This window comes from Phyllostomus hastatus, unplaced genomic scaffold (genome assembly GCF_019186645.2).
Source record: "Phyllostomus hastatus isolate PE091 unplaced genomic scaffold, TTU_PhHast_1.1 phas_scaffold_1066, whole genome shotgun sequence".
Lineage (NCBI taxonomy): Eukaryota > Metazoa > Chordata > Mammalia > Chiroptera > Phyllostomidae > Phyllostomus > Phyllostomus hastatus.
The window spans coordinates 18,043,393-18,065,394 of NW_025334004.1; the positions used below are offsets into that span (position 1 = coordinate 18,043,393).

The 22,002-nt window shown below is 44.8% G+C and overlaps 1 protein-coding gene across 4 annotated transcripts in view; it reads right to left on the bottom strand.

The window, feature by feature from the left end:
- The window catches only part of SORCS1 (sortilin related VPS10 domain containing receptor 1), a 484,554-nt gene that overhangs the window by 22,080 nt on the left and 440,472 nt on the right, over window positions 1-22,002 (bottom strand). For all 4 annotated transcript variants that reach the window (XM_045854533.1, XM_045854532.1, XM_045854534.1 and 1 more), the window contains exons 20-23: window positions 21,830-21,963; window positions 19,555-19,678; window positions 12,739-12,851; window positions 8,129-8,260 (exon numbers count right to left, since the gene is read on the bottom strand). In XM_045854533.1, coding sequence (XP_045710489.1) covers window positions 8,129-8,260; window positions 12,739-12,851; window positions 19,555-19,678; window positions 21,830-21,963 — 503 coding nt within the window. The remainder of the gene's footprint in view (window positions 1-8,128; window positions 8,261-12,738; window positions 12,852-19,554; window positions 19,679-21,829; window positions 21,964-22,002) is intronic.

A 22,002-nucleotide genomic window follows, 5' to 3' on the forward strand; every position in this document is an offset into this window, starting at 1 on the left:
AGACATCACTGACCCGCTACTCGGGCTGACTCGTGTGCTAGATAGATGCTGGGAACTCTGGGCCACAGCATGCTGAACCCCGACACGGGCCAAAGAACCTTGCTGGAGTGGTAACAGTGTAAGGTGAGATTTTAAAAACCAGGTAAAGCTATTGACTTGTTTCAAGTAGAAAGCCCAGCTCAATCTGTTTGATTTTATTTATTTATTTATTTAGCAGCAAATTCTGAAAAGCTATCCCCACAATCCTACTGTTTTTATCTGGTCTCCTTGCTTTATTTTAAATACTCTAATCATCAACTTATTATTTTATTTATCTTACTTGTAAGTCTAATTAGATGCTTCCTCGCCATGATTCTGCTAATTTTTTTTCCTTGTATATTTGTTGAATCCCATTTAGTCCACTGAAAGGCAGAAATGACATCTTTGATCCTTTCATCAGTTAGGCAGGGTCAGATGGCTTTGTTTTGAAGCAAAGAGCCCCTTCCAGCAGCCCTTGCCTGGTAGCAGAACCTAACTGCCCTGCAGGTGAACTTCTTTGCTTAGCAGCAGGGACTTGGGATGCCTGTCAGTGACCTGTGGCTGAGCATCTGGGATCCAGTGCAAAGTCAGCCTCTCTAATGTCTGCATTTGGCAAACGGTGCAGAAAAACAAGGTTGTAAGAAAATTATATTGCAAGCAACTTCATTCCCGGTATTACGCTATTCTTTTTTTCTGGGCACTGGAAATCGTTCATAATGCTCCAGGTTTACAGGAAGAGGAGATTTCTAACACAGACTGTACAACACATTTCCTCTGTGTTCTCTACATTGTTGCAATACGAGAGGTCTTGAAAGGAGTCTGACCCTGGATTTTTAGTGGAGGTCAATCAGAAAAGTTTGGATTATGAAGTACACACATGCACACATATAGAAATGTGTAAATATACAATCATAGATGTATACGTTTAGCTATATATTAGGGACATGTGCACATATACACATTTGTATTTGCAGAAAAAAATGTTTTAACTCAAATAGGAAAGAGTGGTCATAATAGTAAAGGGATCGCCCTGTGTGGCAGGGTCCATCATGTAAACAAAGGGGACTATGCGATTGGGCAATATTGCAGAGAAAGACTTTCTTGCTCAACCAGTTGAAGTGATACATGTTTCATCTCTTGCAGAATGTTTTTTCCTCAAGTGAGAGATGTAAATAACTAAATCAGAATACCGAGTTCATCAGAACAACCTATTTCTAATTTATAATCTCCGAGAGAGTCCCTTGTGAATATAATTAACATCCAGGTTTATTTTCATTTATAACATTGCTTCATTGGCTTTGTCTGTATCATTTACAAAATTAAGCAGGCTATGAAAAACTAATCCAGTGGCAGAAAGCATGTTTCATGTAATTAATTCGTATTGAAGGACATGCAATAAAGAACACATAGTTTGTGGGAAAGAAGTTATGCAGAGAAATAAAACTAAATAAGATTTGCATTGCATACAAGAATACTCTCAATTAGAACCATGTACTTCTCTACTCAAATAAATGAGTGTGAAACTGTTGACAGATTTTGACAATATTTTAAATGTTTTTCATGCTATTTGCAGAAGTGTTTATTCTATATTGTTTTTGTCAGATCAATTGTTATGTATATGTTTTAAATACATTATCTACGCACTGAACACTTCATACTGGTAAAGTCACATATTTCTTATTATTTTTTCTAACTCAGAATGTGTTAGGTGTCAGTGCTGGTATCTCCCTGGAGAAGGAGCATGGCGCATACAGGACACACCTACGATGACCCAGCGAACATTTGAAGAGTTGATGCCCCACTGCAATATTGTCTGACTCCTAATCCTAGAGTATCCCCATAAAAAATATTTTCCTTTGAACAGGTGACAAAGAAAGGAAGCAAAAGCTATTCAGAAAGAGGTTGCACAAAGTAGGTTTAGGAGGTTTAAAAACTGCATTTCATTCGTTATGGTGCCATATTCATCTATAAAACTCACAACTTTTAACACCAGTCCCATGTCAGCTGACCACTACGAGCTACGGCAACAGGCAACCGCTAACGCTATCCTTGGGATTGCCCCCGTCTGTTCACCAAGCAATGTGATGTGTAACGTTTGCGAGACTTGGCTACGAAAGAAGCAGAATAAACTGGAAGCTGTCGAAAAGTGTGGAGATGGCCTGAATGAGGAGAACAAAACCCCGCATGATAAAGAATTAAGTGAGACAACGCGGGCTTGCTTGGAGATTGGACCCGCTGAAGCAAGTTGAATTTATTTTTCTCTTTCTGCCCAGTGAAAGTGTATTGTCTGAGCAGATCTCATTTATCCTTTGTACTGCCAACCCTCTTCCGCTGCTCTCCTACACAACCCATTTTCTGTCCTCCTTCAGCTAAATCATTACGACTAAAGAAACAACATATTATTTTTGGCATCTGCCAAATGGTGCAATATGCCTGTGATTTAGAGATAACTCACACTTCACTTAAAGTACCAGTTAGAAAGACAGTGGGGACTCAATAAAAAATACTTGGAAAGCAAACATCAAAAAGATGTAGGGGGAGGGACCTGCTAAAGGGAAAGCGCCATTCCGCTTCCTTATCTTTTTCACAAAGTATGAAATTTAAGTGTAGCAATGTGTGTAAACTAGATGAGGCTGACGCCACACTTTTAAAGTTTGGGGGCCAGAGACATTGTAGGCAGGTTTCTTGCTCAGAGTGCAGGCAGGCAGCGGTGCTGTGCTCAGTCTGGTCGCGCAGTGATGCAGGCCGGTGAAGCAGCACCCTTGGATGTTTCATTGACAGCACCCTAGGAGGGCAAAGGAGCCCTCCGGGGTTTGCAGATGGCATTTGGATACTTCAGCTTGGAGGAGACATGTATCACTTCTGCTCCCAAGTCATTGGCCAGACTTAGTCCCACGGATCTGCCCACAGGAGAGAATTAGGGGTACAACCCTACCATGTATCCAGAAGGTGGTAAGTTGAAAATATGTAGGCAACATGTGACAGTTGCTGTATAAAGAGCATAGGCAACATCTAAACAATTTTTAGTAAAACAAATAGGGGAAAAACACATGCTCAGATTATGAGAATGGTAGTGTCAAACATCAAAACAGGAGAAAAGGACAACAGAGCAGATGATAAATTTATAAAACATGTAAGGCAGAGAAGTGGTACAAAATAGGCTTTGGCAGACTTATCAGTGGCAAAGCTGCCTTAGGCTAAAAGGCTGGAGCATGTCTCTGAAGCTGGTAGAAGGAATGCAAATCCTACTGAATATCAACAGCATGCTGGTGCCATGTTTAGAGGGAGACTTGCCTGGATTGACCTTGAAGCTGACCTAATCAATCAATCCAGATCACATTACATTAATAAGGGTCTTCAAGTAGCAGTGGAAGAGTCCTCCTTTGGATTTGACAAAGATCTTCCCCACTTCACAAGATTTGTAGGGAGGGACAGCAATGGAGCCAAATACTAATCCAAATTAACACTAGCCCACCTAATTCTGCTCTTCCTTAGCCCCAAAGAATCAGCTTGATTAAGGTGCCTAAGAATTTTTCTGGGTGACATAACGAATAAACACATTGGCCATGCATGCTTCCTCCTCTTGTCTTCCCTATTCCCAGCTCTAAGCTGGCTCCTTTTGCTCCCTTGCTTTTGGTCCAGCTCTTACCTACTCTATTTTTGGTTATAGTTTCTTACTTTAGTGACCTTCCTGTGAACTCCAGAGTGTTTCTATGGTTCAACTCCCCGCGTTAACAAATCTAGACAGAGTAGACTATGTGGGCCAATAAAAACCAGTCTAAGATGATCAATTACATTCCAGAGTAAATGTTTACTTCCTTAAAATGCTGCCAAAGGGCTGTTCCATTCTCAGAGGCGCCTCTCCTCCCCCTGAATCTCGGACTCCCCATCTGTCATTAGGTGGATGTGGGAACACAAACAACTGAGGAGGAAAAGCATTGCCGGGCGTTGACATTTTCTGTAGTCTTTTTGCTCCTTTTAAGTGTTTCCATGACCTTTAAGGATTTTGCCAGACAACCTGTAGGCTCCCTACCTCCCCAGCGAAGCATCACCAACAACCTTGACCCAGCCAGCCTATGGTCTTTGCCTCCTCCAGGGAAGCCAGATACACATCTGCTTACCTCTGGTGACTCAGGGAGAAGAAGTGGGTTCAGTGACCTGGGGGAGGGGCTACTCCATGTGGGAGCACCTGGCCGCAGGGGAGCAGGAGGTGCTGTCCCTGAGGAGGCTGGCAAAGGGCAAGCCAGCCTCTTCTCCCTCACCGGAAATCTAAAATAAAGACTGGTGGAGCCCTCCCAGACAGAGGTCACTTGATTAACCCAGCCCACTTTACTTGATAACAAGGTCAAGTACATCTCATTGTGAGGGATTTTTAATTTATTTCACAAACAAGACAGCTAGGTGTGAGCCAGCATTCCTGTCCCCTGGGAATGCCATTAGAGGAAGTGACAGGAGGGGTGTCAAGAGCTCGTTTCTGGGGCTGTGCGTGCCCCCGAAGTCTTCAGGGTCCATCCAGAAGGGTCCCACTTCTCCCCCATGTTGTATCTTTATAAGAAAGGCAGCCAGGGCATTAAGAGAGGGGATAAGATCGGCCCTTCCCAAGTTCTATCTGCAATTCAGATGTAGTCTTCGAACAAGGTGTGGGGGGTGGTTTCTGGTGTTCTGTTTTGCTTTAATTCATTGAAAATTTCTGTGTAATTTATGGCAAAGGCAGTCAGTTGCTTTTGCCTACCTGGCATTCCTTCTCTCTTTCCAATGTTTTCTTTAAAGAACCATGTTCTATTGCTTAAATTTCAGCACATTTGATTTAGAAGGGGCCCCCTACACCCCTGACCCAGGAAGGGCATAACACATCAGAGTTGACACACTCTCTCCCTCTGACTAGGAGCTAGTCAAGAGATGCCCACTTCACCCAAGTCTGGCCAGTGGGAACTGCCAATCTGGGGCTCTTGTGACGCAGTCGGGGGGAGGCATTGTCTTTTGGGTGGGTTTGGCAGGCTGACTAAATAGCAGCTGGGACTTCCTATGGCTGTTGTGGCTTTCCTATGATTTGGCTGCATTCTCAGGCAGACTTCCCCCATGGCAGCAAAGAAAAGGGAGAGGAAAGGAAGGTGAGAAGAAGAGAAGGAAGTCATTTGATGACACTTCTGAGTGGCCATGAACTCATCCAGCCTGAACTATATCCTTAGATTTCTCCACTAAATAGGCTCCTGACTTCACTTTTTTCCTTTAAGGTGTCTGAACTGGATAGCTGTTCATCGCATCAGAAATACACACATTAATGCAAAACAAAGCAAAGCATCTCTCATTCAATTCCTAGTACAATGGCCCTAGTGTTTTGGGGTCCACAGAGGTAAAGGTGTATCTACACCCAAGTCTGCAGCATGGCTGGGGGGCAGGGAGGGTGGTGGAAGGAGAGCACTAGGCTGACAATCAGTTGTAGAAACTGAACTAGAATCTCATTCTCCTCAAAGACTTGTTTCACCTCAGCCAAGTTGCATCTTGACTTCGGGGCCCGAATGCCTTCATTTTAAAGTGACTGAGCCAGAGACAACAGTCAAAAGACCCCTTTTTGGAGGAAAACTACATGTTTCTGATGGGTGGGCAGCCCATGTGTTACAGGTGCTTGACGCATGGCTCAGTTTTATATGTTGATGTCATTACTGCACTTTTCAATCAGGATAATGCTATTCTCCCCAACTAGCATGCTGATCTTATGTGCTTGGTTTGGTGTTCGTTTGGTCCCTGTATTTAGTTTAGTTTGAGCCCTGAATAAGGCGCGTACACTGGCAAATCCCTTAAACAGAGTCACAATCTTTAGCGTGGTACTTTGTTGTCTTTTCACGCTATAAATCTGCATGATGACTTCGATGTGTCATCCTCACCCCAGGAGAGTCATTCATACATGTTCTTTCTGTTTCTTACTGACCTTGTTCTTTCACGTAATTTCACTCATCAATCTTTCCCCACTACTCCCGCCATCCTCTTTCTGCTAATACATGCCCTTGGCTGTATCAAAGTCTTACATTATTTTTGCATTTTCCATATTTTTCTCCTTCTAAATGGCCATAAATTTAACCATCATCCATTTACCATTTATTGGGCATCCACTATAGGACAAGTACTTTGCTGTATCATTTCTTTGAGATATCTCAAACAGCCTATAAGACAGGTATTATAGATTATGGGCCTTTGGCTGAATTATTTAACTTTTCCGGTCTACTTTCTTCATCTGTAATAAGATACAATGAATATCAGAGTTGAAGCTAGAAATCTGGTTTATATTTCTCCATACATGCTCTTTCTAATGAAATAGCTAGACTCCCTGTCTAGGTACCAAATGCTAAGTCACACAGCCTTGGAAGAAGCCAGCTGCCATCAGGTCTCTGATTAATGGCTTGTCAATTCCTGCTACCATGCTACCGCAGACAATCCGTCAGCTCTGTGCGAATGCCTTCGCAGGAGGCATTCAGACAAGACAGAGAATAAAGAGAAACAAGAACAGAGAGAACAGACAGTCAATGCAGGATACATTCCTACACATGCAAAAGAAGCTTCACAGAACAATACCCCTCTTCTTTCTACATTTCTCTTCAAGGAAACATCTAGAATGTATTACACTTTTAGAGAAAAATGGACGGCATGAGACACAGAGACACACAAATGGTATAGTGGCTAGACAATTTGCTGGCTCTAAGTCTGGACAGTTCTGTACTTGCAAAGATTATGATCTGGGTTTCACGGACCATCAGTGAGATTTCCAGAAGAGGGACGTAAAGGCTTTGGATAGTGAGCTACTTTCCCTCCAGGTTCTCATCGGCAATGCTATAATAAGAAATAATCCATTTTTCCCCATTAAATTGCAAGTGCAGATAATAACCTGTAGGATATCATAGGATGCTGAATGGCCTTGCTGAGCAAGGTCAGATGCAAATCTGACAGGTTACCTGCCACAATTCACTAGGAAGCAGGGTTCAACGGGCTTTCTATGGCGGCTCCATTGTTTATGACTCGCACATGCAGAAAAGTACAGAGGTGAGTCTTCTGCCAAGTGAGAAAGCCGCCGTTGAAAGAAAGGTGTGTGCCAGGAGGCAGGCCATGCTCTCATTAGGGGTTGTTGTTAATCAGGCTGATAAAGGAGGTTCTCGAGACATCTTGGAAGACTGTGGATCATAGGACGAGACTATTGGGTTTATTCTAAATGAATTGAAAAGCTCCACATACTGGAGGGAAAACAGCCAATATTTTTAGTGCCCCAGACGATCCTATTTTTAATCTATTTGCCAGAAGGGATTAACAAACTGGAATCATATAGCTTCTAATGGGGTAACAAGACTAAGACTGATCATTTGAATTCAATGGATGGAGAACTAGAAAAACAACAAATAATAATCCTCATGACAGACTGGAGAGACTTTTGAAGTAAAAAGGCGGTGGGGGGGCATCAAAGAGGACAGGTGGGAGAGATACATACACACACACAGATGTTCTAATACTCCAGAGGTGGTAGAAGGAAGTGGACCCCATAGAGCCAGTGGAGGTCCCCTGGAGCTAATACTACTCATTTGTTACAGCCACACATTAGGTCAACATCACATGGTGGTGAGAAAGAGGATTCATAATGTGTACAAAAGCTGTACTTTTTATAAAAGGTATCATGCATATCATGCCATTTAATCCTCATGACACTCTTGTGAGGAAATTTAGCAAAGTAAGATATAAATGGATTCAACCTCCACATTTTGCTCACCCACTTGCTTTTCTCCCACTTAATATCTTGGGCAGTTCATCACGTCAATATGCCTAGATTTATCTAATTCATTGTAAGCACTGTAGAGTATTCCACAGTGTGGACATACTCTGAGTGACTTAGCCACTCCCTATAGCACTCTTGAATGTAGGTTTTGTGTTTTTTTTTCATGAAGCTGTAGTTAGGATCGCCATATTACAAAAAAGAAACGGAAGACCAGAAAGTCAAAGCCTCCACAAACAGCTGGTGTCCTCACTCTCAAGCCGAGATCCCTTAGAGCTGCTGTGCTGGTGGTTAGATCCCTGGAGGACTGTGGCTCAGACCTCTGGGGGAAGCTGAAATGTCACCTGGGAGACTCACCTGCTCCAGATCCTCAGCTGACCTTTTGTGTTCTCCTGCTGGGTCCTGATACGGCAAGACAAAGAGCTCAGCAGCCGTGGGCAAGCCAGGGAGCACCGCCACCAAGATGTGGGGGCCCGGGACCCCAGTGGCCTGAGGGAGAGACACAGAAGAGAGCATGTAAGTCCTGCAGGAAAGATGATGAGAAGGGGCAAGTATTCGGCAGGGAATGGGGTGGGGGAGGGGTGTGCAAGCAGGATCCTGGGTGTACCTGGCAGGAAGGGACATGACGGCCAGCCCTGGGCTACTTGTGCAGGCTCCAGAGTCCGACTGTCTGAGGTTTGATCTCAGCTCCATCCCTGTGAAACCTTAAACACTTTCCCTCCTTGGTATCTACATTCCCTCAACTAAAAAGTGGGGACGCTGGCAGTACTTACGAAAGAGTGGTTTTGAGAATTGAATAAGTTGCACATAAAGCATCTATAGTAGTGCCTGGCATTCACATGTTCGCTATTTTTCTTATGGGGCGTGTCTGGTAGGGGGCCTTGCCAGTGAGAAGACCCTTACTTACTAAACATTATTGTCTGCCCCTCATGCCTCAACCCTTTTCCACCCAGCCTCCTCCTTTGTGGTAGCACTGGAGTTACTCCTTCAAACTGACCAGTTGCATCTTACCAACTCAACCTAATATAGCTCCCCCACAGCACAACCCTCGCCCCTGCTGACTTCTCCACATCACCAGAACCCGATGACCAGCCCGTGTCATGAAGCACGTTGAGCCCTTCACTTTGCCACGCTGAATCATCTCCTAAAACTACAGTTATCACTGAAGGACTTCCTCTTTGTGTCGGTTCATCCGCTCTCTTCTGAGCTTATATCCCAGGGTTTCCTCTAAGTGCACTCCCTAGATGGTTCTAGAAATCAATAGCTACAATCCCTGCTTTTCTCTTCAAAGAGAAAAGTGGACAGTCAAAAGATCATTCATTGGGTTACTTTACTAAGATTTCCAACAAACGTGACAAAAAAGGACCTTCTCATTTTCTGCTGTAAAATACTAATTCTACATTTGGATGATCCAAGGGGGATCATTTCCCAGATACCCTGGCTGGAGGCCTCCCATTAGCTTCTGGCAGGACACGCCCCTTCCCATGTTGTATCTGATTGGTCTAACAGATCTTGACAAGCCCTCCTCCAGAGCAATGATCCTGATGGTTCCTTCCTGTTCAAATACCCACTGCTACTATCCCCAAGTCAGCACTTACATGTTCTCCCCTCCCTCAAAGTTTATAACAGTCTCCCCAGTTCCAGGAGATAGGCTACTACTTTGAGATTTAGCTTCCTTTAGTCCAGCTAAGATTGTGTTTTCCTGTCCAAATTGTTGCAGTAATTCCCACTACCAACCAACTGAATATGGCATCCCAAGCCTTCTCCAGGGCAGTTCAACCCTTCCTCTCCAGATGAACTACTTACAACTCATGCCGTCATCTTATTGTCCAGCCAGATGGAATCGTGTACAAGTTCTCAATATTCCAGCCCTTTCCTGAAAATATTTTTGTGTGTTCCATCTCCCCCAGAGTGTCTTTTCTCTCTCTACATTTGCTGCTAAAACCCTACTCTCCTTTCATTCTTAAAGACCACTGGTTTCAATATATTTTTCATGACTTCCCAATCAGGTGACCTTTTTGTTTCTGAACCCCACCTTTATGCCTCTTTCACAGTTGTCTATGTATTGAGTCTTTGCATACATCTAGTCTTGTGCTAGCGCTTGTTAATATTTTCTAATGCAACCTTCCACAACTACTCGATGCGATTATTATGTCCCTCTTTGCTGGTGAAGACACATCACAGGTTGGGGTCCGCAGGAAGCAGACCTGAGTTTAGCATTCTGGGTACTTCTTAAGGGTGTTCTTGGGATTGACAGCTAAGGGAGCGAAAAGAAGGAGGCAAGAATGAGTAGCGGAGAAGCTGAGCTGTGAGGAAGGTCAGCTGCAGCCTCGGGAGACCGTCCAGGGGGTGAAAACAGTGCCCCAGATGTGTCTGAGGTTAAATGGTGACGGCCAGGCCCTTATATGACTGCCTCAGTTGATCACCGGATGTGAGCACCCGGGAAAGGGACATGATCCAGGGCAAGGCAGCAGAAGCCTCTACCCACAGCACCCCCAGCAGCAAGGAGAGCAGTCTTTCCCTGCATGGGGATCGGGGCAATGCATCTCTGTTTCGCAGGCGGATGGTCGAGGGAGGAAAGTTAAACAATGGCTCAAGGCCATGTCAGTGAGGAGGGGCTGCTTAGTCTGGGGCTTTGGTCAGACCATGAAGCCTCTGTTCTTAGCCAGCGCCCCACTGCGTTCTCCTGACAGTGATCATACAGGACTCCTGCCACAAAGATCTCACGCGGTTTCATGGCCCTGCTAGGTTTTTAACTCAGAGATCACGTCTAAACCATCCTTATCATAAAGAAAAAAAGCTTACTGAATGACATTCAGTGAAAGATTCCACGGTGAAATGTCACCAGAAAAACCATATTTGGTGAGGAAAAAAACCCTGATTTTTAAAATCTGATTCTGTCACATAATGAACAGGGAAAGTACAATTAAGTGGACCTCATGTTGTACCTCATTTAGGGTTTATTAAGGTGAACTTGGCAATGGGGTGCTTCAGGACTTAAGACAATGGCCGAAGACAGTGTGGGGCACAGAACCAGGGCCAACAGCTGCCTCCTAGGACTGGGAAACCAAGGAGTTTGAAACCTCCTTGTGTGCAGCACAGCCTGACCTGAGGGATGTCGAGCCTGTTTATTCCGTATGGAGCTGAGTACGCTATACACCAGCCTAGAAATACTGAAGAGCAGTCATTTCTAGCCCACTGGACAGCTGGTAGAAAGGTGTCAGGGCCAGGGCAACTGGTCCCCGGACAATCAGCCCGGAAAGCTGGTCACTGCTGAGCTAATGCCTGCTTGATAAATCACGTGGGGGGCATTGGACAGCTGCCTGGGAGGCACATGGATTCCTAGAATGCTGCAGACTGAAGCAGGTGGGCAGTTGGGTCATGGAAGGATATAAGTCATCCCTCTTGGACAGCAGGGGAGAGAAGCCAGTTATCACACCAGAGCCAAACAGCTCCAAAAGCAGAAGGGCCTAGGCCAGGGGGTCCTTCTAGTAGCTGCGCCCCCTGATGGCCATAATGTTTCGGTACCCATAATGTCAGGAACGCTGAGAATCCTGAAGAGGACGATGAGAGGGCGAGAACCCAGAGGTGCATGAAAATACTTCTTCTCCATCCCACCGTTCCACTTATCCCTGTTTCTCCGTATAATAAGGCAAAGGATGGCAGGACAGTGGGGTGGTTATGAAATCATGACATCAAGACTCAAACTTTGATGGTCTGACTCCCAAGCCTGAATTTTAACAGTGTAACCTTGAACACGTTATCTGTCTCTAAGTTCAGTTTCCACACCTGTATGTAACACAGCGATAATTACACTATCTACATCATAAGCTAGTTTTTAAAGTCATTAAATGTGTTAAAAATGTAAAGCACTGAGAAGAGTTTCTGGAATACTGTAAGTACTAAATAAATACAAACAAAAATAACGATATGATTATGGGGAAGGCCAGCTCTTTGCTACAAAAGGGTGGATATGATCTGTCTTCTGAGCAGGGGCTATCTGAATGCCTCGACCCCATATCTCTTTGTGCCACGAGGCATCATGTATTGGGTGCAGGAAAGAATGTGTCAAGAAAACAAAAACAAAAAACCCACATTCACTCTCCTTTGGGGCTAAGAATACACCTTTGGGAACAGTCTCTCACCTCTGATTTTCTGGGCTTGTGCAAAAAATCCACGCAGCTCCTTGAGCAGATGCTCCTGCCCTGAGCACGCGTGAGAGCGGAGTGTGTGCAGGGCAGTGTGTCTGAAAGAAGGTGTCTTCTCAAAATGTCAGCAACATTTGCTCAGAGAGGGATAAATCGCATCACCTTGCTATTTTCTCAGTCCCCCCAGGGAGCTGTGTTTCATATGCAAAAACCCAGACATTGGACTGAGAACCTTCAATTCAATTGTGTACCCTTACCACTGATTAGCTTCAAGGCATTAGGCAAGTTATGTAACCTCTCTGAACCTCAGGTGCTCCATCTGCAAAATGAGGACAATAATACCATCCTGTCAGGGCTGCTGTAGGTGACAAATGCCTTTAAAAGGCCTGGGTGTAGAAGGATGACAAACCATCGTGTTCCAACTGTGCACTGTGCAGTTATGCTCACCTTGTGCAGAGCTGGGACCCAGGGCTGCTCTGACTAATTGGACTCACGCTCTGTCTTTCAGTGTTATGCACAATAGCTGATTTTATACTTCCCAATGGCTCATCATAAACTCTGCTATATGACTGGCACAAGCTTCCATGTTCTTCTCTAAGCAGCATGAAGAACCACAGGTTTGTTTACAGCTTCGCTGCCCCCAAAGCATCCACGATGTGTCTGCAAACATGGGGCTCAGCTAGGCAGATGCCAGACAGGTCTCCCACAGGCTCCAGCTCTTCCCTGTCATTGCCTTTCACCAGGATCCCCTCACCACGGAGCTCTCTGAGGACAGGGAAGAAATGTGCCCGGGCAAGAGAAGCAGCCGTCTGCACTCACTTCCACCAGGGACTTTTTGATGACGCGGCTGATGTCCCTCCTCCACTCGGGGATGTCCGGGTTGTAGTCGTCCAGGTTTGGAGAAAAGGACAGGCGAAGAGATCGAAATTCCTCTGGGGATACAACAGCAGGGTGATTACTACGAGTCAGATAGATTTCTCAAGAAGTCAGTCATACCTGGTATTTTATGCAAGGCCCAATGGAGGATCCTTTTCTTTCACATTCACCTGACAGATCCTGCTAGAAAGATTCACTGTCCCATCCCTGTTGTCTTCCAGCTCCTCGTTTTCCAGACCAAAGCCCTAGGCTGTGGCCCCTGCCTGGCTCCGCAGCCTTTGCCCATCATCCCCACTTCTAGACTCTGCACTCCTGACACTAAGTGACCTGGAATGCCCTGCACGTATCTCAAGTTTATAACTCTGGACCTTCGCACACACTGTCTGTTGCCTAGAGTGCCCCATCCTTCCCATCTTCCCTGCATGCAGTTTTCAGGCTCTAGTTGGAGCATGTGTTAACTGAATACCTTCTCTCGCTATGTTTTGATTTTCTGTTTTTAATGGTACAATTGTATTTTGCACATACCTTCATTATTATTATATGACTGTACAATAATTATATCATTACATAATTATAATTATTACTGTAGTCATTCGGTTGTTATTTTGTGCTTGTGTGAAAGTTGTATTAGCGGAATTTTAAGCTCCTTAGTTCTAGGGTTTCGTTAGTTGTGTCTGTGGTCCCTGAGTTAGTCCCAGTCCTCCAGGAAGTGGGTGCAATTCCAAAAGCAAGGATTTTTTTTTAAAGGAGAATCGTTCATAAGAGAACTGGGGAGAAAGCTGAGGAGCTTGGAGCACAGCAGACGGTGACACATACAGGACGTTGCAGTGGAAGAGGGGAGGGAGGGTGGGGTGCTCAGCAGTCTGAGGGAGGTTCAGAAAGACTGCTGGGGCGTCTTCCAGCCAACGGCAGCCAGAGGAGTCCCCTGTGTCCCGGGGACGGATCGTCCTTAGCGTTTCTGTCTCACTCCGTCCTTGGCTGCCATCAGCCCAAGGAAGGTGTGGCGCTGGCTCTGGCCTGGTGCTGGGTTTCAGAGCACAGCCCTGGGGATCTTCGCTCAGCGCTTCTTGCATGGCTCCACGGTGCATTTAGAATAAAATTCAGATTCACCCCAGTACTGACTTTCTCCGCTGCCTCCTGTCCTGTGGGCTTCCCCACCCCAGGACCCTGCCCTTCCCCAGGCTCCTCAGCCTGCCATGCGCCTTCCCACTTCGTGTGTTTCCCTCAGATTACAGCATCAACTCATTCTCTTCATGCAGTCTTTCCCAGGAGAACCTCTTCCCACCAGCAACACAGGTATCCTCCCTTGTACCATCTCAAACTTCCTTCATCACATGACCCTGCTTGTCTTTTTTATATTTCTTGCTGCTTAAATTATTGTGTTTTTATTGTCTATCTCCCACTGGAATATAAAAGCTCAATGGGGACAGGGGTATTGTGTTTCTGGCCCTATGAAATAGTACCCAGTTCATGGTAGCTTTTCAATTCCTATCTATAAGCCATTTAATTAATAACTTTTTCTGTTGTGGCCCTGGCCAGGTAACTCGGTTTGGTTAGAGTGTTGTCCCAATACACCAAGGTTGCAGGTTCAATCCCCGGTCAGGGCACATACAAGAATCAGCCAATGAATGCATAAGTAAGGAGAACAACAAGTGGATGTAGTGAAGGCTCTCTGCAGTCTGCATTTACTACTTAACTAACATTTCTTCCTTGTCTTAAGGAGGTCCTGGTGCTTCAGCGGGATTTAGCAACATCTGCAGTGCTGCTTACACAGTTTGGGAAACCTAAAAGCCACTTGCATTTCTTAACAATGCTAAAGACTTGTCAAACACAGGTGCTGATGATGCTCACATTGTAAGGTGTGCGCTAATGGCAGTTAGCCTATTCCAAAGATGTATTTTTCTTTCTCTTTACTGAATGTATTGGGATGACATTGGTTAATAAAATTGTATAGCTTTCAAGTGTACAATTCTATAATACATCATCTATATATTGTATTGTGTTGGCCAACCTAAGTCATCTCCTCCATCACCTTTACCCCCCCTTTACTCTCTCCTAACACCCCCCTCACTGTCCTTTCCCTCTGACAAGCACCACACTGTCGTCTGTGCAAAGACATACTTCCCCAACCTCGACCATTGGATGAGTCACTGGTTGCCTATGGGATACCACCTCTTCAGTTCCGATGAAGAATAATGGAACACATACTCCTTAGTAACCCAGTCAGTGGCAGCATAATGGAATCCGCCACTGAGTCCTAACTTTTCACTTTGAAGACATAAGTTTATGTCATTTTCACTTTCCCAGAACCCCTTATCAAGCTGTAGAAACTTCCTTGAAAAGGGAAGACATTTATCTTAATAAAAGGACACAAATGAGAAAAACGATGAGGCTCCCTGTATAATTACTTAGATGCAAAGCAGTAAAGCAGGGAGGGAAGATGGCTGAGAAGTGTTACACTGAGTTTACTCACCAAATGGGGGTGTGTGTGGCGGGACCGGAAAGGGTGACCGCCAACGACATACACATACACGTACACATATGTATATATAGTAGCTGCTGGGAGAGAGGAGTTCTGCATATTCACATTTTCTTTTCTGTATTAAAGAAAGTAAATCTGTGCCCTGAAGAAAATTAAGGGAACCAATGCAAATGAGATTTTCTTTCCTCTGCTCCATCGCGTGGCTTTGGATAGGTAATCTTCCCTGTGTCAGCTTCCCAAACATTATGCCTCCTTCAGTCTGACGGGGATGGCCTTCCATTCCCCTCAACTTGGCTACATATCAGACAGGTTTCTTCCTGACTGTATATAGGTCTTGCACCTCCCGTTTCTTAGAAGTTTACATTGTTTCCTTTGTCACTTTGAGATGCAAATCTTCTATTAACCAGGAATGGCTTTCTCAAGGACCTGTCAGCCATCCCTTTGAAATGTAATCATCAAAAAAAAAGAACCCCTATCTCTGGAAGGGTAAGAGCTTTACTTTCATCTGCAGCAGTTGGCAAACACAGATGGCCTGAATACAATACTGTGATATTCCCCTCACCCTGCAAAGTCCTCTAGCACTTTTCCACTAGCTCACCCTGGAGTTTAAAATCTTCCTGCCTTTTGTTTTACTTGAGTTCAATCTTGCCTAACTCACTGTGCTGCAGTTTGCCTTTTATATGAATGACATCATAAATGTCATTCAGATTTTCTAGTCAGATAGATGCAACTCTGGACAACTCATCTGACTAAAGACAAATTAAGGGTGTTTGATGATTCAGGAATTTGGTTAGAGGAAGGGGACTACTTCCCCTGCTCAAGCTCTTCAGTAAACAGGCCTTTAGAAATGACGGTCAGCCACTTGATGGAGTGACACTCTTTTGGATGATATCTTTCAAGAGACTTTAGGAAAAGGAAATACAGCCTTTCCATTAAAATTAAAAACTTCTGCTCTGCCAAAGGCACTGTTAAGAGAATGAAAAGACAAGCCACAGACTGGAAGAAAATCTGTAAAAGACATCTGATAAAGGACTGCATCCAAAATACACAAAAAATTCTTAAAGCATAACCATATGGATACAATCCAGTTAAAAAGCAAACAGAAGATCTGAACATATACCCCACCAAAGAAGATCTACAGAGGGCAGATAAGCATATGAGAGGTTCAAAATAATATGTCATTAGAAATTAAAAATTAAAACAACAAAGATAACCACTACACACCTGTTAGAACGGATAAAATCCAGAACACTGACAACACCAAAAGCTGACAAGGATGTGGAGCAACAGGAAACTCTCATTCACTGCTGGTGGGAATGCAAAATGGTACAGCCACTTTGGAAGACAGTTTGGCAGTTTCTTTCAAAGCTAAACATAGTGTTACCACATGATCCAACAATTATGCTTGCCCAAATGAGTTGAAAACTTAAGTAACCACAAAAAAACAAAGAAAAACTGTAAGCAAATGTTTATAGAAGCTTTATTCATAATTACAAAAAATCGAATGCAATTGAGAGATTTCCCTCAATAGGTGAATAGGTCAACAAGTATACCTATAGAACAGAATATTATTTATTGACCAAAAGAAATGAGCTTCAGAAGCCACAGAAGGACATAAAGAAAACTTAAATGCACATTGCTAGGTAAAGTAGTCAGTCTGGAAAGGCTGCATACTGTAAGAGTGCAACTACGTGGTATCCTGGAAGAGGCAAACTGAGAGAGAGAAACAAAAAGATCAGTGGTTGTGGGACTTGTGCGGAGGAAAGGAGGGACGAACAGTAGAGCATGGGGAGCTTTCAGGGCAGTGGGACTATTCTGACTAATACCGTAATGGCGAATACATGACACTGTGCATTTGGCAAAACTCATAGAATTGTATAATGCAAAAAGTGAACCTTAATGTAAACTGTAGGCTTACAAAGTTAATGATAACATTATAAGATAATCAGTGGTGAAAAAATATACCTTACCAATGCAAGACGTTAATAATGGGGGGGAGGAGAGAGGAATATATGGGTTCTCTCTGTATTTTCTGTCATGTTTCTGTAAATCTAAAACTGCTCTTTGGGGAAAAAAGAGATTTTAGGAAAAGGAAAAACTAAGAGTTGCAAGGAGGTGGAAAGTGGATAGAAACATTCTCTCTGGATTCAGAGTCTTAGGCTTGGTTTATTATACTTATCTCATATTTTCTCACTTTCCTGGTAATTATAGCATATATCTCATAGGTCTGTCTCATAATTCTGTTCGATAGAACAGATCATATGTATCAAGTGCTTAGAACAGATGCTGGGAAGGGTTTCATCAATGTTAATTACCACCACTACCATCACCATGATTGTTATTGGAGTTGTCACTGAACAGCGCAATAACCTTAAGCCAGAAATTTCCCATTTCTGGGCCCCAGTTTCCTATCTGTAAAACGACTAGTTGGACCATATAAACCAAAGACCGCCTAGGTTTAAAGTTCTCTCTGTTGTTCTAATGAGAAGACCTCTTCACTAAGGGGACATCTGTGGGACGAATGATTCAGTGCCCGGTAGTGACACCTGTGATATCAAGGAAGCAGAGAGAGGAGAAAGAGCCATCCAATGGAAAAGGCATGAGCGCAGCTAAGCAGGGTAGTCTCAGAGCATGGCCCTGTGTTGGACACCCAGTTCCACCACTTACTACTAGTGAGGGCAAGTTACCTACCCCTCTGAAAAAATGAGAGTGATAACACTAGGGCTGCTATGAGGATTCGATGCATCCCACGGCATAGGGAGTAGAGAAAGAAAGAGAAGCAAAAGTTTTCCTCCTTTTGGGCCCCCTGGCTGGGTGGTTGCCTCCCTGATGGGACCAGGTGAGGAACCCATAGCCTCAGTTCACTCTCAAGCCTTATCAAGGCTTATCAAGCCTCTTGCGGTGAGGGGAGGGACAGAGTGGGGAGAACACATTATGAAGTCTAACACCCAGTTAGGCAAGAGACATCATCCTTAGACATGTTCCCAGTTGCTTCCAAATTACTTTCTGAATTTGAAGGTCAGCTGTCAAGGTGAGAAATGAAAAACAGACCATGCATCAGAGTCCATTAATTCTGGAACTGGGACAGTGGATGTTATCTGACCCAGCTGGTACCTGCCTGCCTGCCTGCCTGCCTGCCTGCCTGTCTATCTCATTCTCCCTCCTCCTCTTCTCCCCCCGTTTTGTGCCCTCTGTCTCTGCACAGCATTTACCTTATCTATATTCTTTTGAATTCTTTTTTAATTTTAATTTTTTAAAGATTTTATTTATTTATTTTTTAGAGAGGGAAGGGAGGGAGAAAGAGAGAGAGAAACATCAATATGCGGTTGCTGGGGGTCATGGCCTACAACCCAGGCACGTATCCTGACTGGGAATTGAACCTGAAACACTTTGGTTCACAGTCCGCACTCAATCCACTCAGCTACGCCAGCCAGGGCTAATTTTAATTTTCAATGATGCACATGTACCACTTCCATATTAACAATAAAAGTTTACATTTTTACCACCCACTAATAACATTTAGTGCATCCATCTGAATATCTTTGTATGCAGAAAAATTTTCTCCAAATGAGATCAATTTGTATAAGCTCCCATTTTCCATCAATAGTTCCACCTTTCCATCTAAGTACATTTCCATTCACTCTAATACTCTGAGCATATTCAACTTCCCCAATGGATTACAAAATTGTTCTGTACTGTGACTTATTCAAACCAATATCCAGTCAATGACAGTGCATGGCGTCTGTTATTGCCCTTCCCTCTCTTTCAATCTACTAGAAGTTTTTTATGACACAGATTTGTGTGTAAAAGGTGTTCAGAGTATTTAGTCATTGCTAGATATAGACTTCTTTTAATAATCAAGATTTTGAAAGTTGAACTTCATAAAAAGCCTCAATATTAACTATATTCTTTTATAACTAGTTTTAGCTATTCAAACACCACCAAAATACCAAGTGGAATGAAAAAGGCTTATGCGGAATGAGGCTCACTCTGCCCTACATAAGGTGAGTGAGCGAATGGTCACTCTACGTGCCCCAGAGCCATGGAGAGAAAACGAAACAATAAACCCTGGGGGGTCTCATGACTACTAGTTTGATGGTGAACCTCATCTTCCCCAAAGGAGGGGACCAGACCTGACTCAGCTCTTTCTCAACTGCTGTCTTCTGTGCTCTGGTTAGAGGTCAGGAGCCAGATGACCTCCAGTCTGGCAGTGTAGCGCCGAGTAACCTCATTGGAGCAGGAGGGCAGCGTTGAGTTAACGAGGACAGAGCACTCACCATACACCGCAATGGTCTTGGTGTCTTGCAGGATGGCGTTCCCCGCTGAGACCTGCACCGTGATGGTGTTCATCCCTTCGGAAGTAAACTTGAATGATATGCTTCCCTCCAAGGTGATCAAGGGCTAAAATGAACAAGGGCACAGAGTGAGGGGCAAGTTCTTCCCTTACAGATGAGACAGGGGCCGACAAGCTACTTGACTCAGTGGAGGCTCTTTCTGGGGACAACTGACTCCATCTATGCCCCCCCATCATCTCAAGTCCAGGCCACAAAGGGACTGTTAGAGCCGTGACCCCAAGAGGCTCTGCCCACTCCTTGTGAATGTGAGACTTCTCTTCTGGCACCGTGCCGACTGAGAGCTGGCGAGATTGATAGGTCTTGCTTGCTGGTGGGGTATGTCTGTCTCTATGGATAACCTACTCACATCAAGCAGACCCTTTAATCCAAGGAAATATCCAAATCAGACCAAAGCAGAGGGCTCCTATTAAACCAGATTGAAGCAATAGTCACTGAAAATCTACCAGCTGCCAGGTGCTTACCTCCAGGGTATACTGTCCATAATAAATTATAAAGGAACGCAGCAAACACGGACACCAAAAATGGCGGGAGGTAGACAGCCGCGGCCTGGCATGGCTTAGCTTCCTCTGAGAAGCCCTATCAGCAGTTTTCTGGAAGCAGCTGCTATGGAAACAAGTACTAATTGGAGAGTGGTTTGAGGACTCAGGGAAAAAAAGAAAGATTTGGAGCAGTGCCTGTAGTACAATTGGATGCCAGGGTCCTGGAGGGGAAGATTATTAGCTTACTGACCTCTCTCAACTCACTACCTACAATCATTTCTTTCCTGCCTTAATTAATTTTAAAATCAAAATTCATTTAATTCCCTGTATGGCAGAGGAAGACTAAAGCCAGCCTATCAAGTTTGCTCAACATGATCTGTTGGAAATTGGTTTTCTGCTAAAAGGTAAACAATAGGAGACGGAGAATACAGTTGTTTAGGAATTTCACCTTCCAGTACTCGCTTTCAGGCAAATAACAGAGATTTATGCTCTTCCACTGGGGGTCATGGGACCCAGTCTGACTGAGTTCACATGGTTTCAGAAGTAATAAAAAGGATGCTTCTTTTCAGCTCAGTTCTGTTAACCGTAAGGTGAGAGATTCCTCCCACTGTCAGGCTTGTAGTGGGTCTGGGGTCAGGGGTTTCCTCGCTGGCCTGTGCAAAATTGTGTCTTAAGCCAAAATTCGGCTCTCGGGTAGAGCAATATTTGCATGAAAATAAAATGCATTGCATTGGAGCAGGTAAGACACCAAGTGAAAGCACTTCTGCTGGAGGAAGAGGGGCATGTTCCAGTCCAGGGCAGTCCGTCCCGGTGCCCTGTGGGAGGGGTGCTCAGGGGCCCTAGTCCTCCTGCCTAAATTCGGAAGCAAATGTTAGTTTCTGAGAATGGGGTGAGTTTAAAACTGGAACAGAGCATGCAGCCCCGTATGAGAAGGATAAAAATTCATGCAGGTTTCAGAAGGCCTCGGCTCCGGCCTCTGCATCACACAGCTGGATGAGGTTGGAACCTGCCACTTTGCCGGCCTCACCCTCACTTTTGTCATCTGCAAGATGAAGGACGCAGCGTAAATGAGGTTAAGGTCCTACTGGTTTCAAAATGCTGCTGACTTTTGACCGCAGGGAATGTTTTGGGAAAACAGAAAGGGAAAAGCTGACTGAAAGGCGTGGCCGTGTCTGATGCAGGGGACTGGATGGTAAACAGCACCTGTTGCTTTTGCCCGGCCCGTATCCATTTGCCTTGTTTCCCTTTGGGGACCATCCCTCCCTTGTCTTGGTCCGTGCTGTTCTCAGGAGGCTGACTTCCGCACCTCTCTTTCCACCCCAGCACTGAGGTCAGGGCCTGATGGACCACACACCACTCCAGGACTTCTGTTAGAACTTTGGGGAAAGAGATTATTTTCCATGCTAATCTGTGAGGGTATCGGGCTCAGGCTGCTGCTAAGGGTCACTGCAAGGGAAAGCTCATGTAGGGAAGGACAGTATCACAGGGGAGAGAAGTGGTGAGAGGGAGAAACAGACACAAGCAGAGAAAATGAGAGGACAGTGAGACAGAGAATGCACCGATGGGAACACTGGTGCACTGAGAGCCCGCTGGCCCCGAGGCTAGGGTGCCACCCCCTACTCTTGACTTCCATAAGCCTTCTTGTTCCCTTCTTGCCTCAGCTGCTTTGCACTGAGCTGCCCCTAGGCCCCACGCATGCTGTCTCCAACACGACCCACCTCCGTGTTGTTTCCGTACCACCACACATAGGTGAGGGTGCCCACTTGGCTGGGCCACAGCACTGCAGTCGCGTTGACCTCTTTGTTCTTTGTGGTGACAAAGGGGAGGGACAGGTGCACATGCTCCAGGGGACCTGCGGCACAAGAGAAGAGAGGACACATAGAGTGGGAAG